The following is a 24,538-nucleotide window of genomic DNA, read 5'->3' on the forward strand; positions in this document are numbered from 1 at the left end:
TTAGAACCGATAGGAGCGGACACGCTCCATTTTGCGTAACTATTTTTAAATCCCGCTAGCACTGCAACCACGTGAGCTAGCGCAATAATTTTTTTTACATATGAAACCGGAGGAATTGTACTTACATCTTATGCCATCAGTTTGTCCTCGGTCACAGTTTCCTTCCACATATAGCTTTGCAAAAACTGCATAAAAAGTGCTTGTAGCAACAAAAACATAATATTCCAGAAACGCGCTTTGCCGATCCGATCAGCTGTTTGTAACACTTCCTACGTCCATCAGCGCGAACTATCACATGACCGCATGACCTGCCCGAAACCGGAAGTGACGTCATTTTGCGGAAATGTAGTTTTTTGCCATCGTGGCCTCATGAGCTTATACTTGTGTTTTTAAAAGTTATGTTTGACTTCATGACTTTCTGTGTCGTTTCTGGGATGCTTAGGAATCATATTGCACTGCTGGAAATAGTTTATTTTGATGCATATGCTGTTATTTTGCAAATTTACACTATAATATATTTTTTCGTTTTTCCTGTAGTATATGAAAATTGGTGTATCTCAAAAATAAAACTATGAAAACACTCAAAATAAATTTCCTGTGGTGGGAAACTAGTTTGTGCAACTTTTTTGTATTTACAGTTTTGAGGGATAAGCCTCTTAAATTTCTCTAACTAGAAATATATGTTAAAAAAACAAAAAAGATTTTAAATTTTTTTGTAGTTTATTGCACTTTTTTGCAATTTATGTAATTACTATGCACTTAATGCAGACATATTAAAATTTGGGCTATAATGGTTGTATTGATGTATAGCAACTTGAAATGCTCCCAGAAATGGCTCCACAGCATGTAAAAATATAATATAAGCTCTGGCGGACTGGGTTCTATGGTAGGTCTTAAAGGGTTAATATACAAATTCTCAAGACCATTGAGAACAACCACTGACCAAAGCCCACTGACCAAAGCACACTGATCAATGGCCATGAGTACCATTCACAGAGAGTTGAAAGCCATTCCCCAACTCTCTGTGAATCGATGACACAAGGATCCAGGCCCACACAGACGGTGCGTAAATCATGGGAGGCCACATCACGGACAGGAACAGAGACACAGATGGGCCGTTTAGACAGGAATAGGATAGGAATCCATGGGAGGACGTTGTATCCCCGTCTACAAGACTGTGCAAAGGAGGTATATGCTCTCTGCACTGGTATGTCATCCTTTAGGTTTATCACCATTTTCAGATCAGGATTACAACCAATATTGTTCCCATCCCACTCAAAGACCCTGCACTCATCAAACAACATTCTCTGGACAATCTCTTTTTGTTCCTCTTCCAAATGATCAAGATTCACTGGCGGATACCACGACATTGGGAGAGGTCCAGCTGACTCTACCATTATCTTGCGAACCGTTATTGCAGGTGGGCACTCGTTTGAGGCCTCAACCTCCACAATACGTTCAACTGGCTGTAAGGTGCCCAGGGCCATCTTCCTTGTCAAGATCATATCATGTTTGGTGTCATTACTTAGAGCAATGGTGATGTATGGGTTAGCTGGATTCTGTATTTCAACTAACCCCGTCAAGACATAGAACCGCTTTAGGGCCTGGTTGCCCTCATCATCCTCAAACAGCACTAAACAATCAAGTGGATTCATGGTTGATGGAACGGGGCACTTTAACCAGGTGACCTGTTCAGGAGGGATAATCACATCCCTTTCAACTGTTCTCAAGTACCCTTGTGTAATGTTTGGCTCTACTGTCTGAATGAAGCTTCTGACCACCTCACCATTCTCAGGAGGAAGACAGATGGCATTACACAGCAAGGTAACAAGAGTAGGTATCAACTGCTCTAGTTGCTCCTCAATGATCTGTTCCAAGACATTGAAACCGATCAATGGTTTGTCCACAGGCAAGGTACTGACGAGGACCGGAATACTGATGGAGAGGCTGGGGTCTTCACCCCCCGGTAAGTTGATCATGATGGGTACCCAGCCATCAAATTATATGGTTTCCCCGTTGACTGCGCAAACTTTCAACTCATCAATTTCCTTGATGATTTCAGACAGAGGTTGCATGACTAAGTCAGGCAAGTATCAGTCTTTCCAATGTTTACTTATGATGCAAACTTGAGCACATGTGTCAAGTACTGCTTTCACTGCTAAGCCATTCAAATTGCAATGTATGAGAGCTTTCTTACTGATTAGCTTAGCAACTGCCCCACGTTTATTGGGGGGGGGCCATAACACCAGACGTAGCGAGTGCCTCACCCTGCTGCTGGTTAACTACTTCTGATGTGACTGGCGAGGGGAGACTTGGTTTGCTACTGTTAAGGTTAGGTTGGGTCCCATATGAAGAGGACCCACTGCTTCAACCCTGTCACCCGGTAGAGAAACTGCTGTGGTGTCTCACTTTCATCTTTTCTGGCACACATTAATTCTTGAAAGAGTTCTGTACTATTTTTCTCTCTCAGGTGGGCATGGAGAAACCCCTTCAGTTCAAGTACAGTCAAATCGTCTTTATTGATTAACATATCTTTAAAAGTTCCAGGCCTTAATATCCTGAGCACTCCACGAACTATCTCTGCATCAGGGAAGCCTTCTCTGCGTCGACCTCTTGCTGACCCAGGCCCGCAGGACCCACCGTCTTAGCAACCATGGATCAGTCTCGGCTCCAACTTTCAGCTCGCATCAGCTCCCGTCCTGGTCCCAGATGTCATTTTTGGATCAGTCTCAACTGCAAGGTGTCGACAATCCTGGACGAGCCCCCAAGATTTGTTACGGGTCCCAATGATGAAGACCATGATGACAAATATGTTACCTGTAAAAGCAGGTGAAGAGCGGAGTAAGGAAGACAGCATGTGTCTCTGTATTCCTCCAGATTGTGTCTGAGTCTGATTTATTTCACACAAACAAATGCTATATAAACACTACCATGAGCTTTCAATATATAATTCAGCAGGTTCCTCATTCACATCAATTACATTTACTTATTTCACATCCTCAGTGAAATATACTCTCTTTACTGGTTCATTTTCTCTAATTAACATCTTCTTTCATAACAGTTACTTTCCTTACTCATATCAATAAACACATCACATTGTCTTCTACAGTGTCTTACTGGCTAAACAGTTCAATAACAGTGTCAGTTTTGGCCGGCGATCATAGGTTCTGTCCAATAATATCCCTGGTCTCCATTAAAAACAGCAAAACAGTAAATATATGACTAGGGATGGATACCGGTATCCGGTGCCATCATGGCACCGGTTCTGACATAAACGGTAGTAACCAGACCGAAAAGCAGCACACATTTCGGTGCTTTATTTCAGTGCTTTTTTTTCCTGAGCTGTGATACACTTTAGATTCTAGCCAATCATTTTACGTTTCCGAGGATAGTAGGCGGGCCCAGGTATGTACGTTCTTTTAGATCAGAGCTACAGATTAAAAATGCCCAAGGCGAAGCGGTCAAAAGTCTGGCTGTACTTCACAGCAAAAGATGCAAACTCAGCAGCCTGCTACAAGTGCTTTAATCAGATACTGCAATACTGTCAAAGGAGGTAACACCTCAAATCTGATGAAACGCCTGGTGACGCATAGCGTTTTTTTAAAAGCCGAGAAATGCGCCGTATTTGATAGCTTGCTGAGACCTCACACCGTGTACATCTACTGCAGGTGTGGTGCCTGTTATCGGACCCGGAATTAGCAACATCCCCCAAAAACACGAAGAGTAGAGTCCTGGCCCCTAGCCCTGCCAGTGTAGCAGAAATGATGACGGACGAAGATGGCAGCAGCAGCCGTTCTTCTCTGCGTGAGTAGCTTAATGTTGTTCGTGTGTAATTCATGTTGAGTACGCTAACCATGTTATTACATTAATGCATGTAAGGTGAACTAGCAAACATCATCATAGCTACATGAGTATAATTCCCTCGAAGAACAGGCAGTGGTTTTCTGTCACTGGTTTATTTGAAGACTTCTCTCCAAAGCTACCGTGAAAACTATACAGCATTAACAAAATAAAACTCGGCGTAAGACACAGCACTAAAAATAACACTGTACAACAAACACGATTGTGAGGAGAAAGTTGTTAGAAGGCAAAGAAACTTACAACTCAGATATCTATTTTTTACATGCGCATGGGCGGTCACTGCTCAACCGATGTGACACAGAAAAACCGCCCAGGGCATTCAGAACATCCTTTACCTTTATTTACATGTATACTTAAAGCAAGTTTCCACAGCAGTAGGAGTGGCATGTATGGAACTGATAATTTTTCCTTAGAAGGACAAAACCTTTCGCTTATCTGCTGAAAAAGGAGGTAACTTTGTATGTATAGAAATTCAGACATTCCCATAAAAGGAGAGAGAGAGAGAGAGAGAGAGAGAGAGAGAGAGAGAGAGAGTCACCGCATTCCTCTACACATATGGCTTCAATCTCTTTTCCTGTGTTGGTTCCAATTCACAAGCTCTCACAGGGGTACCACAACAACATCATCCAGGTAGAAAACAGCATATGCAATTTGAGGAAGCAGCTACCGCTCCGTGAGGTCCTGAAAAATGGCCGAGGCTTCAAATAAGCCAAACGGAAGTGTGACGAATTGGTACGAACCATACAGAGTGGAGAAGGCCGTTTTTGTCTTTGGGCTCTGCAGACAAGGGAATCTGCCAGTAAGCGTTGGTTAAATCCAGCATCATAAAATAAGACAAGCAGTGCTTAACCAGTCCAGGTCAACTCAGGCATTGGACAAGCATCAAACCATGAGACCTTGTTCACTTTCTGATAATCATCACCAATGTTCCCTCTAAACTGCGCGTGTGCTCAATTGCGCACTGCTAGCACGGTGTCTGTGCAGAAAAAATCTGTGTTGCACATAAAATAAAATTCTAACCGGAATTGAAATTAAAGTAAATACGTTAACAATTCTGTTTTGCAGTGTTAGTCAGTAAGTGACTGGCTGCTCCAGTATGGGATTAGAACAATGGCACCTCATCCCATAGTCCAGCCAATCACGTGATTCAAATTTGTATATGCGCAGCTAATCAACGTCGTTGACAGGCTATGACAGCGTCCTTATGTGCCGACACCGGTGTTTTAGCTAGCAAAGTGGCGTGGCTAATGTGGAGTGAAGCCACATTAATGACAACGTGTACAACCATTGGAGATGTGAGCAGGACAGATGGAACAAGTGACGTAAAAAGAGTGGATTTTATACCAGTTTTCAAATTGTGTTGATAGGCCACATAAAAAACAGAGTTGTGATTGTTACGAGTTCAAAATTGGGGATGGAGACAAGAGAAAAAACCACAATAACAACACTGTACCGGCCAGGTTAAGTCAAACGATGATTTTAATGATCACACGCGTGGGAGATGGACACTGTATGCAGACAGCCTCAGATCTCAAAATGGTGGAGCATTGCTCAAACACTGTCCATTGAATTGAATTGGATTCAAGATGGCGCCTGTGTGTTCGGCACGCCGTCTATCGCTCTCCTTTATTTGTTTTGTTTTATTGTTTTTAGTTAATTTTGTGTTACATGTGTGTTGTACTTTTTCCTATGATCGCCAGACATTATTGGAAATAGGTTTATCCATCCGGATGTCTGACCGGCCTGAATATGACAGCCAAGGCTTTTTTCCTCCCTATCTGGAACCAATACCACCGTACTGGCGTTCCCTACCACCGTCACCGGATCTGCGGAAGCGACGCAGGAGACGGTAACCGTGGAGGTCGTCTTGTGAAGCTGAAATCCTGGATTTCTCATTTTCCCCATGAGCTCCGCTGCATCCGCCGCTTTTGTCCGCAACTATTGGTGCCATTGCGTGCCTTGGATCCGGTGGACTCCTGGCTGGTTCCTGTTGTTGGGTCTTTCGAAAATGGTCCAGCAAAACTCTCTCCTCTACGGCATATGCGCTGGCGCGGAGTTGACAAGAAAAATCTTCGACCGGTGGATCTGGTTGCTAATACCTCGGAAGTTTTGGACCCAGTCCCTCTCAGGCTGGGTCTAATAAATACCAGGTCGGTGGTCAACAAGACCTTCATATTGAAGGATTTTTTTCTCTCTCGTGTTCTGGATTTACTCTTCTTGACTGAAACCTGGATTTCTCCCGGTGAGTTAAGCGCTTTCATTGAACTAGTACCCGCTGACTGTACCTTTTTTAATGTTCCGAGAGCTTCTGGTCGCGGAGGAGGGCTTGCTGTTGTTTTTAAGGCTCACTTGGACTTGAAGCAGCTTTTCCCTTCGTCTCGCTACACCAGCTTTGAACTCTGTTTATGTAAACTGGGCCACTCGCCTTCGTTGTTATGTGCGATTGTTTATCGCCCGTCGAAATATAACAAGGTGTTCTTATCAGAGTTCTCAGAGTTTCTTGCTGATTGTGCATCACGATATGACCAGATCCTCCTGCTTGGTGATTTTAATATTCATGTTTGCTGTCCGGGGAAGCCCCTGGCCAAGGACTTTCTGGACTTAGTGAACTCTTTTAATTTTGTCCAATTTGTTAGTGGTGCCACTCAAGAACGTGGTCACACACTGGACTTAGTCTTATCTCATGGTTTATCTGTTTGCAATGTACGGGTTGAAGATGCAGTATTTTCTGATCATATGCCTATCTTATTTGATATTGCTCCTTCTAACGCTTTTGCAAATCAGGCTGCACCTGCTCGATGTTATCGTGCCTTTGGCTCTGATTCTGCCGAATGGTTTTCTATACTGTTTGACAAATTTATGTCTTATGCCCCTGAGTTGCCCACTGCAGATGACCTACTTTTGTATTTTGACTTTGCTTGTAAATCTGTGCTTGATGTTGTTGCCCCTTTGAGAGTAAGAAAATGTAAATCTAAGACTAGTCCTTGGTTAACAGATCATGCCCGAGCTATTAGAAGACAATGTAGGAAATGTGAAAGACAGTGGAAAACAGACAGATTGCATGTCTCCCTGGAAGCCCTAAAGATTAGTTGGAAAACTTATCAGAGGGCAGTTAAGGCCGATAAACACCTACTTTTCTCAACTTATTTCGGCCAACTCTCATAACCCTCGTGTTTTATACAATACGATTAATTCTGTACTTAACTTGGAGGGTTACAACCTTTTGCCGTCCTCTGAGGCTATGTGCAACAAGTTTATCACCTTTTTTGTGGACAAGATTGCTAGCCTGAGGCCTCTGATTCCACCTATTGTTGATCCGGCCATGCATGCTCCTTGCTCAAGCTTATTCCCTGCTTTTGCACCGATTTCTCTGCGTGACTTAGAGGAGTTGGTGCTACATGCTAAGCCCTGTGGCTCCCCAAATGATGTTGTTACTCCCCGCTTTCTCCAAAAAGTATTTCCCATCATTGGACCTTATATCCTGAAAATTATCAATACTAGTCTGTTAACCGGTCAAGTTCCTAGTGGGTTTAAACATGCAGTCATACACCCCTTACTTAAGAAACCTGGCCTTGATAGTTCTACTATGTCAAATTTTAGACCTATCTCCAAACTTCCCTTTTTAAGCAAGATCTTGGAGAGGATTGTACATACCCAACTGTTGGATTATTTGAGCGACTCGCAATTGTCTGAAATTTTCCAATCTGGTTTTAAGCCCTTTCACAGTACGGAAACAGCTCTTGTTAAAGTTATGAATGACATTCTTGTTGCTACTGATTGTGGTAAATATGCTGTGCTTGTCTTATTGGATATGACAGCTGCATTTGACACAGTGGACCACGACCTAATGATCTCCCGCTTACATCACTGTGTGGGAATTTCTGATCTGGCATTGTCATGGATAAAATCATATCTTTCCGAAAGGAGTTTTTGTATCAAGCTGGGGCTGGCCGCTTCCTCTGTGGCCCCTCTGCTTTGGGGTGTGCCCCAGGGATCTATCCTTGGGCCATTACTTTTCTTGCTGTATTTACTCCCCCTTGGTGCGATTTTTCGTAAACACGGAGTGTCATTTCATTTGTATGCCGATGACTGTCAGCTTTACTTACCTTTTAGTCATTTGGATACCTCCCCATGTCAATCACTGCTTGACTGTCTTAGCGATATTAAATTATGGATGGCAAATAATTTTTTGAATTTTAATGGTCGCAAAACGGAAGCAATTTTATATGGCCCGCATTGTTCTACTGATTCTCCAGATGTTGATTTTGGTGATTTGACCTCTCATCTGAAAAGTTCAGTCACTAATCTTGGTGTTAAACTTGATTCTGCGCTTACTTTTGAAGGTCATGTAAGTGGGGTGGTAAAATCAGCTTTTTATCACCTCAGACGCCTGTCGAAGGTTAAGCCTTTCCTTTCCAAACCCAATTTGGAAACTCTTATTCATGCTTTTATCATCTCACGTCTGGACTATTGTAATTCCTTTTTAATAGGGGTCGGGTCGGGCACCTTGTCACGCCTGCAGTTAGTGCAAAATGCGGCGGCGCGATTTTTAACCGGTAGTAGGAAATTCGATCACATCACTCCGGTTCTGGCTTCCTTGCATTGGCTTCCCATTGATTTTAGGGTTCGTTTTAACGTCCTTTTATTGGTTTTTAAATCTTTAAATTGCGGCTCCGATGCTCTGGAATAACCTTCCCCTCCAAATTAGACAAGCGTCATCAGTGCAGGTCTTTAAGTCCAGATTGAAAACCTATTTTTATTCCCTGGCTTTTAACTCTGTAGGAAACTGACACCTTCTTATTTATTTTATTGTTTGTAATGATTTTATGGTATTTTTAATTTGGTTGTTGTTTTGATCTGTGTTGTTCAGCACTTTGGTCTGCCTGGTGTGTTCTTAAAGTGCTATACAAATACAGTGGGGCAAAAAAGTATTTAGTCAGCCACCGATTGTGCAAGTTCCCCCACTTAAAATGATGACAGAGGTCAGTAATTTGCACCAGAGGTACACTTCAACTGTGAGAGACAGAATGTGAAAAAAAAATCCATGAATTCACATGGTAGGATTTGTAAAGAATTTATTCGTAAATTAGGGTGGAAAATAAGTATTTGGTCACCTCAAACAAGGAAAATCTCTGGCTCTCACAGACCTGTAACGTCTTCTGTAAGAAGCTTTTCTGTCCCCCACTCGTTACCTGTATGAATGGCACCTGTTTGAACTCATCATCTGTATGAAAGACACCTGTCCACAGCCTCAAACAGTCAGACTCGAAACTCCGCCATGGCCAAGACCAAAGAGCTTTCGAAGGACACCAGGAAAAGTATTGTAGACCTGCACCAGACTGGGAAGAGTGAATCTACAATAGGCAAGCAGCTTGGTGTGAAAAAATCAACTGTGGGAGCAATCATCAGAAAATGGAAGACATACAAGACCACTGATAATCTCCCTCGATCTGGGGCTCCACGCAAGATCTCATCCCGTGGGGTCAAAATGATCATGAGAACGGTGAGCAAAGATCCCAGAACCACACGGGGGGACCTGGTGAATGACCTGCAGAGAGCTGGCACCAAAGTAACAAAGGTCACCATCAGTAACACACTACAACGGCAGGGAATCAAATCCCGCAGTGCCAGACGTGTTCCGCTGCTGAAGCCAGTGCATGTCCAGGCCCGTCTGAAGTTTGCCAGAGAGCACATGGATGATACAGCAGAGGATTGGGAGAATGTCATGTGGTCAGATGAAACCAAAGTAGAACTTTTTGGTATAAACTCAACTCGTCGTGTTTGGAGGAAGAAGAATACTGAGTTGCATCCCAAGAACACCATACCTACTGTGAAGCATGGGGGTGGAAACATCATGCTATGGGGCTGTTTTTCTGCCAAGGGGACAAGACGACTGATCCGTGTTAAGGACAGAATGAATGGGGCCATGTATCGTGAGATTTTGAGCCAAAACCTCCTTCCATCAGTGAGAACTTTGAAGATGAAACGAGGCTGGGTCTTCCAACATGACAATGATCCAAAACACACCGCCCGGGCAACAAAGGAGTGGCTCCGTAAGAAGCATTTGAAAGTCCTGGAGTGGCCTAGCCAGTCTCCAGACCTCAACCCCATAGAAAATCTGTGGCGGGAGTTGAAAGTCCGTGTTGCTCGGCGACAGCCCCAAAACATCACTGCTCTCGAGAAGATCTGCATGGAGGAATGGGCCAAAATACCAGCTACTGTGTGTGCAAACCTGGTAAAGACCTATAGTAAACGTTTGAACTCTGTTATTGCCAACAAAGGTTATGTTACAAAGTATTGAGTTGTATTTTTGTTATTGACCAAATACTTATTTTCCACCCTGATTTACGAATAAATTCTTTACAAATCCTACCATGTGGATTCATGGATTTTTTTTTCACATTCTGTCTCTCACAGTTGAAGTGTACCTCTGGTGCAAATTACTGACCTCTGTCATCATTTTAGGTGGGGGAACTTGCACAATCGGTGGCTGACTAAATACTTTTTTGCCCCACTGTAAACGATGATGATGATGATGATGATGATGAAACTCTTATAGCCTCTGGTGCCCCCACCTTATCATAAAAAGCGTAAACATTCACATGCTTTCTCTCACACAGCGCCTAAGCTACGACCTTGGCTCCCTGTTTATCTGCTCCTGCTCCAAAAAAAAATCCAGTGTTTGGTTTTCTTCCAGAATATTGTTGTTTATATTTACTGGGGGAAGAAATGGTAAAAACAGCATTTTATAAAGAAAACGTTATAAAGCACTCTCCGCCTGAGAGCAAAGACAAAACCAAAACACCCCACCCTTTCCCATTGGTCAAAAAATGTACCATGCCGACCAATCAAAACATGGCATTTGGTTGTTAAGAAACGGAAGTTGTTAAGAAGAGGAAAATTTAGGAGTGACGGCAGTGTTTTGAGATGTGAGAGAATTGCAACGTTTAGCGCAAATCTTGTATAGTTAGTGTGTAGTGTAGTCAATAGTTTTGTTGTGTGTGTCAGAACAATGAGGCGGCTGCTAAATGTTACGGGAGTGATACATCTCCTGTTGTCAGGCCTACAGGTATCAGGCTTTTGATGTTCTCCTTTATCTCATAGTGGACAGAAATTATTTTTTGGAGAGGCACAAATAATTTGTGTGGCATCAGATTTGATGCAGAACGCCTGATTGTTCTGTAAATAGTTTGAAATGTTTGTTTTAAAAAAATCCCTTAGCAGCATTTTTAGGTAAACAGCTGCAAAAATCTTTGTTGTTTGCAATACTCAGTAACTTTTTTGAAGAAGTAACTATATAATTAATTGCCCAGCATTGGTCTTTATATATTGTATTTTGCAGAGAGAGTTACAAAGTTTCAAAGTGGTGCTCCATGAGAGTCCTGTAGACGAGCAGCAGCACGATCCTGCATTGCAACTGCAAACCGCCAACAGCATGTTTTTAAGAAAAATCAAACAAATTTTCCTTCAAGATCATTTTAGTTTTTAATTAGCTGCAGGATCCTTCTTCAGTGTGAGTGGAGAACAGCCAAGTCGCCTCCTGTGATAAACCTCCACATGTACCACTGAAAACAGTTAAATTAGTTTGAATCGGAAATAATGGGTCAAACTACTTGTTCTGAGACCATTTCTTTATTTTTCACACCAAACTGTTTAATAAGATAAACTCTACACAGACTTCATCAAATATAACTAATACTTTAACATTATCAGGATTTCATAATACAAACTTCAAATCAACAAGAAAACAGCTGCAGAACATGTGGATCAAAATTCATTAAAAAAACAACATGTGGACTTCAAGGACTAAATACACTAAAGTGAAAGGAGGAGCAAAAAATAGAGGTTTAACAGAATTTGAATTAAGTAAAAGTAGTCACCTGTGATCTTTAAAATGGTTCTGATGTGTGCTGCTGTTTTTAACTTTCAACATTTCTTTGCTGCCACTGTGAATAAGATTGTGTTCTTTGCCTAATTGAATGAAGGTTACACAGCCTCACTGGTTCATCTTCTGGTACAAACTGGTATTACATGGAAGTACAACCCAAAACCAGTTTAGCTTGAGTTTCTTTTTTTCTGGACATAACGTCACGGCAGGTGTTTTTTCAAAGCTGGTGGACAGATTTAGTTCATTTTTGAGGTTTTAAGAGCAACTGCTGTGAAAATATTTGTAGTTTTGGGAGAAAATGATTTAAGAGAAGATTTTACCTCAGCAAAAGATTAAATATGAATGAAGGATTGAAATTGCATATGCATATCTATACATGCAGCTTCCTAAATGTAACATTCAGGATTATTCACTGCAGCCCAAGTGTGACATCAGCTGACACTCTTTACAGGAGATTCCATCTGAACTCTGTGGAGCCTGATCTCAAGGTTTTTAAGTCTGAGCCTGAAACCAGAAGAGGATCTTTCTCTCTCTTCAGATTCATTGTGATCCAGTGATTTCAGTCCTGCATGATCAGGCTGATGTTTGCATAGAGCAGATAATGAAGTGAAGGTTTTTGCACATTGGTAACAGTGAAACAGTTTATTTACAGTGTGAAATCGTTTGTGTTCGGAGTATGAACTGAGATTCCTGAAGCTCTTGTCACACTGGTCACAGCTGAAGTTCACTTCCATGTGTGTTCGTTCATGTTTGTTACGATGACCTGATCGTGAGAAGCTTTTGTCACAGTGTCTGCACTTGTATGGTGTCCCTCCTGCAGTGGTGAAGGATGACCCACACTGGTCACAGATGTGCTTCTTGACCACACTGTGGAAGAGGTCATGTATTTTTATAGTATTTGGTGTGTGGAAGCCTCTCCCACATTCTTTGCAGTAGTTCATTTTGTCTCCAGTGTGTCTACGTTGATGTGCTTTTAGGTCCCGTTCGTGATTGGAGGTTTTTCTACAAAGGTCAAAGAGAAACGCTTTCCCACCACCACAGTGACGACTGGGTTGAGAAATGGATCCATGTTCTTTGCTCCACTCCTAAACAAAGACATTGTAAATCAGGGAATTCCTTCAACGTTTTTATCCTGAACGTCGCCTGAAATAAAAAGCATCTCTGCCAACGTCCAATTACATTTTACTGTTTATATTACAACACTCAGCTTACTGAGTGAAAATGAGTCTTCATTCATTCAGTTCATTCAGTATAACTCCATAAGTTTACTGATCAGACTTTTTCCAAACAATCAGGTTAAAATTACAAGATAAAAAATCAATACATCCTCACAGTAACTGCACTTCTAGAGTTACTTTCTGGAGTGGATCTGTTGGTGCTTTTTCAGCTGATTTGGAGCTTTAAAAGTCTTCTCACACAGGTCATTTATAAGGTCTCTCCTCAGTGTGTTGTTGTAACTGTGCATCTATTGTAAACAGTTTCCCACACTGATCACAGCAGGAAACATCAATTCCAGTGTGAATCCGTAGGTGAATATTTCGGTACTGTTTGTCACTGAAACTTTTTCCACAAAAGTCGCAGCTGTACACGTTAATTCCAGAGTGGGTAACTAGATGCCTCTGTAAGTCGCTATTTAGAGCAAAAACCTTACCACACAACTCACAGTTGTGTGCTTTAAATCAACTGTGGATGAGTTGGTGTTTTTTTAAGGTTCCAGACTGGGTAAAAGACTTTCCACACAACTCACAGCTGTAAGGTTTAAATCCACTGTGGATGAGTTGGTGCATTTTTAAGTTTCCACCCTCGGTAAAAGACTTTCCACACAAGTCACAGCTGTACGCTTTAACTCCACTGTGGAGGAGTTGGTGTTTTTTTAAGGTTCCAGACTGGGTAAAAGACTTTCCACACAACTCACAGCTGTAAGGTTTAAATCCACTGTGGAGGAGTTGGTGTGTTTTTAAGCTTCCACCCCCGGTAAAAGACTTTCCACACAAGTCACAGCTGTATGCTTTAACTCCACTGTGGATGAGTTGGTGTGTTTTTAAGCTTCCAGCCTCTGTAAAAGACTTTCCACACAAGTCACAGCTGTACGCTTTAACTCCACTGTGGATGAGTTGGTGTGTTTTTAAGTTTCCAGCCTGGGTAAAAGACTTTCCACACTCATCACAGCTGTAAGGTTTAACTCCACTGTGGATGACTTGGTGTCTTTTTAAGTCTCCAGCCCGGGTAAAAGACTTTCCACACAAGTCACAGCTGTAAGGTTTAACTCCATTGTGGATGAGTTGGTGTGTTTTTAAGCTTCCAGCCTCTGTAAAAGACTTTCCACACAACTCACAGCTGTAAGGTTTAAATCCACTGTGGATGAGTTGGTGTGTTTTTAAGGTTCCACCCCCGGTAAAAGACTTTCCACACAAGTCACAGCTGTATGCTTTAACTCCACTGTGGATGAGTTGGTGTGTTTTTAAGCTTCCAGCCTCTGTAAAAGACTTTCCACACAAGTCACAGCTGTACGCTTTAACTCCACTGTGGATGAGTTGGTGTGTTTTTAAGTTTCCAGCCTGGGTAAAAGACTTTCCACACTCATCACAGCTGTAAGGTTTAACTCCACTGTGGATGACTTGGTGTCTTTTTAAGTCTGCAGCCCGGGTAAAAGACTTTCCACACAAGTCACAGCTGTACGCTTTAACTCCACTGTGGATGAGTTGGTGTATTTTTAAGTGTCCAGAGTGGGTAAAAGACTTTCCACACTCATCACAGCTGTAGGTTTTCTCTCCTTTTCTTCTGTGAGGTTTGTCGGCCTCCTGGGAGCGCTGACTTCTTGCTCCATGTTGGTCCTGCAGTGACAGAGATACAAACAGAGGCAGTGAGTGAAATGCAGTCGTGGAACAAACTGAAACTCCCTCCATTGGTGGAATCAAACATGTCAACAAACACATTGTTGGTGTGTTTCCACCACCTTCTGGTGGCAGTGTCACATTACAATGATATGCTACAATGAGAGTTGTAATGAAAATGACATTATTGAAGAAATATTGATCAGCAGAGAAAATCTTTTACGCATAAGAAATTTCAAGTTCAACTGATGATATTGTTGTTTCAATGTGTGCTTATAAAAAAAGATCTTTGTATTTTCTTGTAACTTCTGTGGTTTCTGATTCGAATGTAGATTCTGTATATATGGATGAGCCCAGGATGCAAAAGATAAAGCTGCTGTTATCATGTTTTTAAAAACACACCAGCTTTCAGTAATATTCTAACTAGGGATGCAACGACACCCATTTTTCCAAACCGATACGATACCGATACTTGGATCTGAGTACTTGCAGATATTGAGTACAAAAAACGATACTTCTACCACACACAAGTTAAACTTAACCAGTAGTAAAGAAACGACCCCAGACAACTCTTTAACACAAACGAAACGTTTACTGAACACATCACAACACATCCCTTTTTTAAACTCAAATAATATTCCAATTCCTTAACCAAATGAAATACACTGTACTGTATAAATGAAATAATTCCCTTTCAAATTATATTACACAACCCAACTTACGTTATCACCTTTTGGTAAGTGACTCACTAATATACACTCCAAAACATGTTATATAAATCCACTAAACACACAATATTCACACATTGGCCCCACACACACTCACATTCACACTTGTTGCAGGCCTGTTTGCTGCTCACGCCAGATGAAGGAGAAAAATCCTCTTCTCCCCAGTAAGAGCACAAAAGTCTGACTTACAGTTCCGTTGCTCGGTAGGTCGCCGTTCACCAGTCCCACACTAAATCCACTCCACAGTGGTGCGACCGTTGAAACAAAAAGTCACTTCACCCACACTCTGTTGCGAAGCTCTCACACGGTTAGCTTTCTAGTCACACACTCTTTTGTGCTAGTTAACCTCAGTAAAACTAGCCGAGTCTCTCACTTTGGTTCAGCTAACCTCGTGCATCTCTCTATGCCGTTCTCTTCTCCTCCTCCATTGCAACAGATACACAGGTCCCGTTTTATGATACCTTCACGGGCCTCCAGAAAATTAGAACTCTGAACAATATTTAAACTCCATTCAGAGTTACATACCATAAAATAATATTTTATGATTAACATAACAGTTTGATTGCTCTAATTACCTGTATTTACCTTGTGACATATTACAGGGCAAATTACATTCTGGGTACAGTTACATCACATAACATCAACTGTGAACACCTTATGTTACAGAGGCGTTTAAGTTCATGGGAATTATGAGTATCTACTCCCAAATTCCCATCCGGGCTACATTATTATCGGTTCATGGTATCGCTTAACTTTTACAAGTATGAGTACACACACATTTTACAGTATCGGCCCCGATACCAGTATCGGTGCATCCCTAATTGTAACTGTGATATTTTTCTCACCTTTTGTGTTGAAGTCATTGATTGTTTCCTCTGTAGTGGCTGAGCTGAGTCCAAATGGATGAAATTGTTCCTCCGTTGCACCACCAGACTCTTCTCCTCCTGTTAATCACCTGGGACACACACACACAGCAGGACTTGTAAAAAGAGTTTTGATAAACACAATGCTGGACAGCAATGCTGTCATGTACACAAATATATATATATATATATATATATATATATATATATATACATATATATATACACTCAACAAAAATATAAACGCAACACTTTTGTTTTTGCTCCCATTCCCCATGGGATGGACGTAGAGACCTAAAATTCATTCCAGATACACAATATAACCATCCCTCCCAAACAGTGGTCACAAATCAGTCCAAATGTGTGGTAGTGGGCACATCTGTTATATTGAGATAATCCATCCCACCTCACAGGTGTGCCACATCAGGATGCTGATCTGACATCATGAGTAGTGCACAGGTGTACCTCAGACTGCCACTCAGATAATTAATTAATTACATGTGTCATAACTATTTATTTAATTAATTAATTCCAATTTTAATTAATTAAATAAATAGTTATGACACATGTAATTAATTAATTATTGACACATTTAATTAATTATTTAATGGTGTATTTAATTAATTCATTATGGCAGTCCTGGCGTTCCATACATTCCAACACAGTGTGTTTGTTTTGATTCGTAGACCCTGAAAACGACGCTGCGCTCCCACAATGCTTTGCGGCGTGACGTCAACTCCAAAGCCCTATGAAGTCCTATTCTAAAGGCTGATTGCCCTCCCCCACGCTTGTACCCGTGGCTTCCTGTCCTGAGGGTTGGCTCTTCTCCTGCCCTGCACCCTTTGTTCATATTCAAAGACTATTTTTCTGTATGTATTCTTACCCCATAGCAACCGCCAGATTATAATGTTGCAGACAATCACAAACTCTACAGACTGTCTAACTCCAGTGTATACCAAGCAATCTATTATTCTTAACAGCAACAACATAAACTGAACCCACATTAAAGTTGGCTCGGTGCTTACCTTTATATGAGCCCACAAACCGAGAGAAACTCCGTGATGAAGCTGAAAGTCTTAAGAAACAGATGAGGGAGCAGAGACCCACGTGGTTCACGCTGATCTCGGCTACGATCCAGGAGACAAGGGTGTGCAGATCGATGCAGAAATTAATCCCAACGTTGGTAGTGGTATATGTTCCTGTAAGTTTACTACTTTACTCCCGTTTCATGAAAAAGCAGCTCTCTCTGCTCGACTCCTCTCCTGCACACACACTTTGCTCCGCCGCCTTTTCCGGCTCTGCTGTGATTTGTTGCTGTGCGGTCACGTGACTAAGCAGACCAACGTAACCACGTGGGGTGTTATTTCAAAAGTAGCGCCTATCTCCTTTTCCTAAGCTCTTTTTCTTGCCCTCGATGGAAACGTCATCGTGGGAAGGAGATTTGCTAAGGACTCAGGGAAAGAGAGGACCGGTGCTGAGAATTGGAACAGCCTTAGGCTGTATCCCAATTCAGGTTCTGTAGCCCTAATGTACGCAGCCTTAACAGTCCACAAGGGCCTCAAACAAAGCTGTATGAAACGTTTACAGCGGTTAGTATCATGGTTGCTAGGCAACCTGGGCAGCGCGACGGAGATCGACCGGCATTTCACAAGCCTCGCACTTCCGGCCTTAGCGGTCTTTGAGTACTCAAACTCCAGTCCTCCTATGGAACTCCAAAGTGTTCAAAATTAAATAAATAAATAGGTCAAGATGAAATAAATAACTATGTGAATAAATAAGACACAGATATGTAATGTGAGAATGATATTGTGAAATAATGGAACACATTTTGAAAACAATGCTCATTATTGTGAAACATATTACATTCTGCTATATATATTTTCTTATTATTGTGAAATATTATTTCATGGTCATTATTTTTCACAATAACAGAGATTATTCCTGAGGCATTTTATTTATTTCCAGCCGTTTATATTCCAAAATGACCTTTTTTCAAAGTCAGTCTTTATTTCAAAATCCCGTTTTTCCCGATGGTCTATTTATTTCATAATGCGACTTTTCAGCAGAATGACTTTGTCTGTCAATCAAGAAAGACAGGGCGGAGCCAGTTGTGTGATTGGTTGCTCCTTTACTCAGACATAAGTAATAGCACATGAATTGTCGATTTAGGTTTAATGGTGCAATGCATCTCCTATGCAGCTGGCGGCAGTATGCAGCTCAAAATAAACTTAAGGCACCGACAAATGCAAAACACTGGGCGCGAATAACGTTACAGGTGTATCAATTCTTGTGAAGGGCATGGCTGCAGGAAACAAGTCCGTTTCTGAGTTACTCAAAGAACTTGCTAACCGCTTAGATTGAACGTCTTCACCTCAGTCTGCGTATTGCAGCAGTGTACTGGAGATGAAGTGGTCCCTGGTCCAAGTTCTCATCACAACCGCACAGTGTTAACGTTAGCAAATGCTAACGCTATCACAGCTAGCTCCACTCCACGAAACGCTGTTCAGGGTAAGTAACGATATGTTATTATTGCTTGGTTAGTCTGTCTGTCTGGCAAAAATGAGCTTTTTAATCAGTTTAGTCACAGATTTTTTTTAATACTGTTTTTTATCATAGCAAAGCATTCTATAAATTAGGTAAGAGAAAATAATTGTCTTCTGGGTTAATGTCTGTATTACTATTTACATTGTTGTAGGTGATAGTTATTCATGACTGTTTTAAAGTGGCTTATCTTCTGTGCTAATATGGAAGACAAGTAATCTATGTGAAAGAAAAGAAAGCAATTTTAGTTCAACGTAGTGATTTTGTAAGTGGGTATAATTTGAAAATGCTTTTACTAGTACAGTGGATGTTCTTTAAATATTTAACATTTAAAGTGTGTGTCACTTTACAGACTCCAACTTCAGTTTTGGTTTGGTCTCACCGTTGTAGGTCATAACACAAACAAGTCGTCAAGTCAAGCAGCTGAGGAAAGGGCTTAAGGAAACCATGGTATGGCCGCTTCTGACAGAAAGATCAGATATCATTCCTCCTTTCTTACCAAGGGAATCAGAGACTGCTCCCTGTTGTGAGGTAAGGTCAGGTCACATCTTTTAACATCTGAATAGTAAAGCTATTTGGTTAATTTATGAAGGATGAACATTAATTGTTGACACAAAACACCAATATACTGTTTTGTATGCGTGGGTTAGTTGAACACAGAGGCGGAGCCAGACATTTGAAACACCCGGGGCTTAGCCCAAAAGGATAGTATGCATGTGGGATTTTTTTTTCCCTTGGGGGGGGGGTAGAAATGACTGAAAGATTAATAGGCTCTGTTTTGAGTTTTGTTCAAAAAAGAATGACTTCATATAGGGAAAAATATATATCACATGTGCAGAACACCTTAAACTAGTTTTTTAATTAAGCAGCAAGGCAGAACAAAATCAGGGCTGTATCAAGACACGAGGACTAAACCCCAATTCAACCAGACCAAGAACTGATCCAGAATTAAAACAGGACTACAACAGTTCAAAATCAGGACTACTTGGGACTTAACCAAGACAGAACCAGAATCAGAACTAGATGATAGTAGCACTAAAAATCATCATAGACCTGCACTACATTTATTTTTTAATTTTACCAAAGTACAATATTTAGATTGAGAAAGGTTTATATAATTATTTAGCCTTGTTGTGCAAACAAGCCTGCATAACTTAATAAATATAGAATTTGAAAAATAACAAACCTAAAAAGAAACACTAGGTATGAGATACATGAGTACCTATGATACGGTGATACTTTTGGTAAACAACCATTTGACTAACATGTGTGTCTCACCTGCTCTTGTTCATCTCTGTTCTGTCCTCATTCTCCATCTCCCTCTCTGTTCCTCTCTCCCTCTTTGTGCTGACAATCATCAAATATACAGACATTTACAAACTCTTCAGATAAAAACACAAACACTTTTTAATTGTAACATCAAATCAGACTAAATGTTTATTTTTTTAGATTGATAAATATAAAAAACATATTTGTTAACTTTAAGAGTAAAGAGAGAAATCGTCTGTATTTCTTAATTGCAAATGGCACCAAATTGTATTCAAAATTGAGCCACACTTATGGAGCTCCACAGTTCTTTTCCTGGGCCCTGTTTCAGGAAGCCGGTTTGGAAAACTCAGAGTGAAAAACGACACTCACGGTTGAGTAACCCCGAACTGTCCAACTCGGAATATTCGGTTTCAGAAAGGCTGATAACAATTAGTTCAGTCAACGCGGAGTTGCTTTAACCCCAAGTGAAGCGCGCGGACGAGGATACATAAAGCCCTGATAAGCGGAGCACAGATTAAGCGAGTCACCATGGAGACGGAGGGAAAGAAGGCGCGGTCAATGTATTTCACAGCGCTTGAGGCCGAAATTCTGATGGCAGCATATGCCGATAACATGCAAATTCCGCGGAAAAAAGTAACACAGCCACAGCTGCAAAAGAAAGGGAGCATGCATGGCAAAACATAGCCGACAGAGTCAATGCGTGAGTGTTAATATAAACATTGATCGAGGGATTTCCACCCATTTAACACGTTATTTTATCATATGTTATTTTATTTGTTATTTTATACATTTTATTTTGTGATGTGATGTGAGCGCAGGTGCAACCCAACAGGCCCCAAACGTTCCTGGCAGCAAGTAAAAATGAAATCTAAAAATATAGTCCAAACAGGTAAGGTGTAATTGTATTATGAGCCATAGTGCTTGGTCTGTTTGTCCCATGTAAATCAATTGCAGTTAGAGGCTACATTAATTTTCTTTCTGTAAGCACTTATTGAAATTATCTGAGCACATTACAAGTACATATTTGCTTACTCTGTATGCTCAAATGTGGCCCGTTATAGCCAACAGAAAAAAAGCGGAGGCCCGAAAAACAGGTGGGGGTCCTCCACCACCACCACTCACAGAGGCTGAGCAGTTGGCCCTCAGCCAAAACAGTGGGCGCCCTGTGGCCGAAGGCATCTCTGCGGGGACATCCTCTGAGTCAATAACCCCGCAAGACACAAGTGCCTACATAAGGGGTAAATTCAAAATAATACATGATGTGCATACATCCTTTCTTCACAGTCACCTTTGCAGTGCTACTCATTCATTTGATAAACTCTTTACCATAATGGATTATTTTGTAGTGAAGTTATTTTCCTACTGATTTTGCCTTCCCTCAGTCTTGGTTGTCTTTGAGAGCATAATGACAATGAAGTGTAAGGTGATTGGTATGTTTGTTAATTGCCATTTGGTCCCTTGTAAGTTATAAGTGACCTGTATAAACCTCATATTCTATCAGTTGATGGTGGTGGTGTACTGCATCTGGTGCAGCCTCCTGTTGAGCCAGACCAACATGCAGTTGTGAGTAATACTCCACAGATTATATGAGTGTACAGTAGAACAGCAATGTTGTTTATTTCTTTACTACAGGAAAATAATGAAGAAACATTGACAGCTGTTACAGAGGAGGAAGCAACAGAGACACTTTATGAGGTTTACATCTTTTAATACTTTGTGTACAGGAAATACAGGCGACCAATAAAGCCAGTTGAACAGAAAATCTGTTTATTCGTCTTTCAACATGTTGAGGTGATGGGTCAAAAGAAATGATTGTGACATATGGTGTCTCTGACTGCTCTTCCATCTTGTATGTCCGTGGGAGGGTCAGGATGTTCATGGTTTGGATCACTGCTGATGTTTGGTTCAGAAGGACAGTGTTCTCCTCTAATTGTGGCAATGTTGTGAAGAATCACACATGCCACAATAATGTCACATGCCCTTTCTGGGGTGACCCTGAGTCTTTGCAGGCACTGGAACCGGGCCTTAAGCATTCCGATAGTCATTTCAATTCTGGCTCTTGTCCTGCAATTAGCCAGATTATATCGCTGCTGTGGGCCCGGTTCAGGGTCAGGGTAAGGGGTAAGCAAATAGGGTAAACATGGATACCCCCTATCACCAAGCAAGTAGCCAGTGAACTCTCCTAAGACAGAAGGATACACTTCAGTTCAAATGTCCCTGAAGCAATTGGTCTTTATATATTTTAAAGTATTCTCAACTCACCATGTCCAAATTTTGTGCTCAGTGTACATTCACGGAATATTTGTGAGTCATGGACAGAGCCTGGCCACTTGGCTTCCACATTTGTGATAATGTTGGCAGCATCACATATGATCTTCACAGTGCAGAGAACACAAATTAGCATCCATTACTATAATGAAATAATTTGTTAGTTTGAAATGCTACAGGGAACTATGTACCTGTACATTAATGCTGTGGAAAGACTTCCTGTTCACATAGTCTCCTTCATTTACTGAAGGAACAATGATTGGAATGTGAGTGCCATCTATACAGCCAATCACGCCTGGGAACCGTGAGAATAAATGTAAAATTTAAGTAGTAGTCCAAGTATCACCACATCATACATTAAGTTTTGGTCATCCTGATACCTGCAATTTTGTGGCATCCCTCTTTGATAAATCTTGTGGGTCTGTGACCGGGGAACACCACAAACGTGTACAGGAGACGTTTCAGTGCAACTGTAACATTCCTGACTGCCCGACAGACGGTAGCCTTGGAAACGTGCTCAGCGTCACCAATATTATACAGAAAGCTCCCGTTTGCAAGAAACCGAAGTGCAATACAAATAATATGCAATGAACTGAGAGCATGTCCGCGATGTGTCACATGCGTAATATATGGCCTGAGGATGTTATCCAAATAAATTATAGATTGTGCTGAGAAACGGTAACGTTCACACAGGAAATCATCAGGAAATGATAAAATGTCCAAACGCGCTCTGATCACTCTCTCCCGGCGGAGAGCTCTGCGGAGAATTTGGGCTTCACGATCTACTGGCTCTTCAAGGAAGTGGCACGCCATGTCCGACACTTCCTACTGTCAGGTTTCCGACAAAGGGGCGGAGACAGTCAGGGTTAGTTGTAGTAAACCTGCTAGGGGGCAGGTTAGCTTCACGGAGTGTGTCGTCATAGTGACTCACTCAGGCTGCAGCTGAACTCGCTTTGTGAAACCGAAAACCCAGAGTTTTCGTTAACTCAGGGTATACTTACTCAGTTTTTCCACTAAACCGGCTTCCTGAAACAGGGCCCTGGTGTTTTGGTTGACATCTCTTGATTTTCCCATGTCACAGAAACAGGCTCTGTGTTTTGCCTTATATGCATCCACAGCTGTGCCACCTGTTTACTCACATGGACTCTACTAACCTATCAGAAGCTTCTTCAGCTCAGAATGGAATCGTCTGCAGTTTTCTTATTAATTAACAATAAACTTAGTGTACATGTACTCCTAAATTTGATGAAAGTGATAAAAAACAGAAAGCTCTGTCTCTCTTTATTGTGACATTTAACTAATTCAAAAGATATTTCAATATTTATCTAAAACAAAAGTTTACTCTAAATTGATGTTGTGCAGTAAAAATGTTTTATGTTTTCTCCCTAAAGTGTAAATATCTGGTTACAAATGTGAATATCCTGCTGTGTACTGAAATTCCTCTTGTTTTGCATACAAATATACTGAACAACATACAAAGCATAATATATAAAATAACATTTACCTGAGTTTTTCTTTGAAAGAACCCTCTAATGTCCATTCTTATATTTCAGTACATAACTGAAACCGATTTAGTCGGGGAGGGTAAGAACTGAAAATATGAAATAAACACACGTAAGCTAAGAATCTCTAAAAAAAAATAGCATTTGTTCGGCTTTTCATTTCGCCATTTGTTGATTCACTTGAAGAGCAAGTAACGTAATATTGGTCAAGTGATCAGTTTGATATCAATCTTTCGTGATGCACCGTCATATTTACATTATTTGTACGGTATGAATGATTTGCTTTGGTACCTGGTCAAACTTAAGCTCTCCTTAGTATGGCTGGCTCCGTCTCTCCAACAGCGCACTGACGGGCAGCAGCTGCCCCGCCCCCTCGCTCAGTCGCTTAGTGCCTGAGCTTGGATCATACCAATATCAGGGGGGGATTCACGCACAGTCGTAAATTCCCACAGTGTGCACTATGTGCTTCGAATATTGTGTGTACTTTTTGTTTTATACAGTTGTCAGCCAGGCATCTAACTATGAAAAAATTGCACTCCAAAATACCCCGGGCTTCTGACAAAACAACCCGGGCTTAAGCCCAGTAAGCCACCCCCACGCTCCGCCCCTGGTTGAACAGCTGGGTTACATTTAATAAAAATACACCTAATGTTGCTGATGCTCTTAAGACTACAAGATAAGTAAAGCTATAAAATGACTGTGGCCTGCCACAGAAGATGAAGATGAGGAAGAAGAGGAATGCTCTCGAGGATAAATGCAGAGTGGCAGGTTACCTTCGGTCCTT

The 24,538-nt window shown here is 41.3% G+C and overlaps 2 protein-coding genes and 1 long non-coding RNA gene across 3 annotated transcripts in view; all 3 read right to left on the reverse strand.

Annotated features, from left to right (window-relative positions):
- LOC147334038 (polymeric immunoglobulin receptor-like) overlaps window positions 1-24,538 on the reverse strand; it is a 419,044-nt gene that overhangs the window by 21,558 nt on the left and 372,948 nt on the right. The gene's annotated exons all lie outside the window — the stretch shown is intronic.
- Window positions 12,834-17,384, reverse strand: LOC147334039 (uncharacterized). The gene is made up of 3 exons (XM_086286553.1): window positions 17,200-17,384; window positions 16,157-16,266; window positions 12,834-14,583 (listed from the first exon to the last, which is right to left on the reverse strand). The coding sequence occupies exons 2-3, from the start codon at window positions 16,172-16,174 to the stop codon at window positions 13,429-13,431; spliced, it is 1,173 nt and encodes a 390-aa protein (XP_086142679.1). The 5' UTR covers window positions 16,175-16,266; window positions 17,200-17,384; the 3' UTR covers window positions 12,834-13,428.
- On the reverse strand, window positions 19,386-24,340 carry LOC147334040 (uncharacterized). Its single transcript, XR_015128466.1, has 3 exons — window positions 24,046-24,340; window positions 23,757-23,843; window positions 19,386-20,062 (listed from the first exon to the last, which is right to left on the reverse strand). It is a non-coding gene; the product is annotated as an uncharacterized LOC147334040 (long non-coding RNA).

This window comes from Aulonocara sp. 'chitande type north' Nkhata Bay, linkage group LG3 (genome assembly GCF_057382095.1).
Source record: "Aulonocara sp. 'chitande type north' Nkhata Bay isolate Kocher_YH1m ecotype deep benthic linkage group LG3, A_spYH_male_GT1.1, whole genome shotgun sequence".
Taxonomy (NCBI): Eukaryota; Metazoa; Chordata; class Actinopteri; order Cichliformes; family Cichlidae; genus Aulonocara; species Aulonocara sp. 'chitande type north' Nkhata Bay.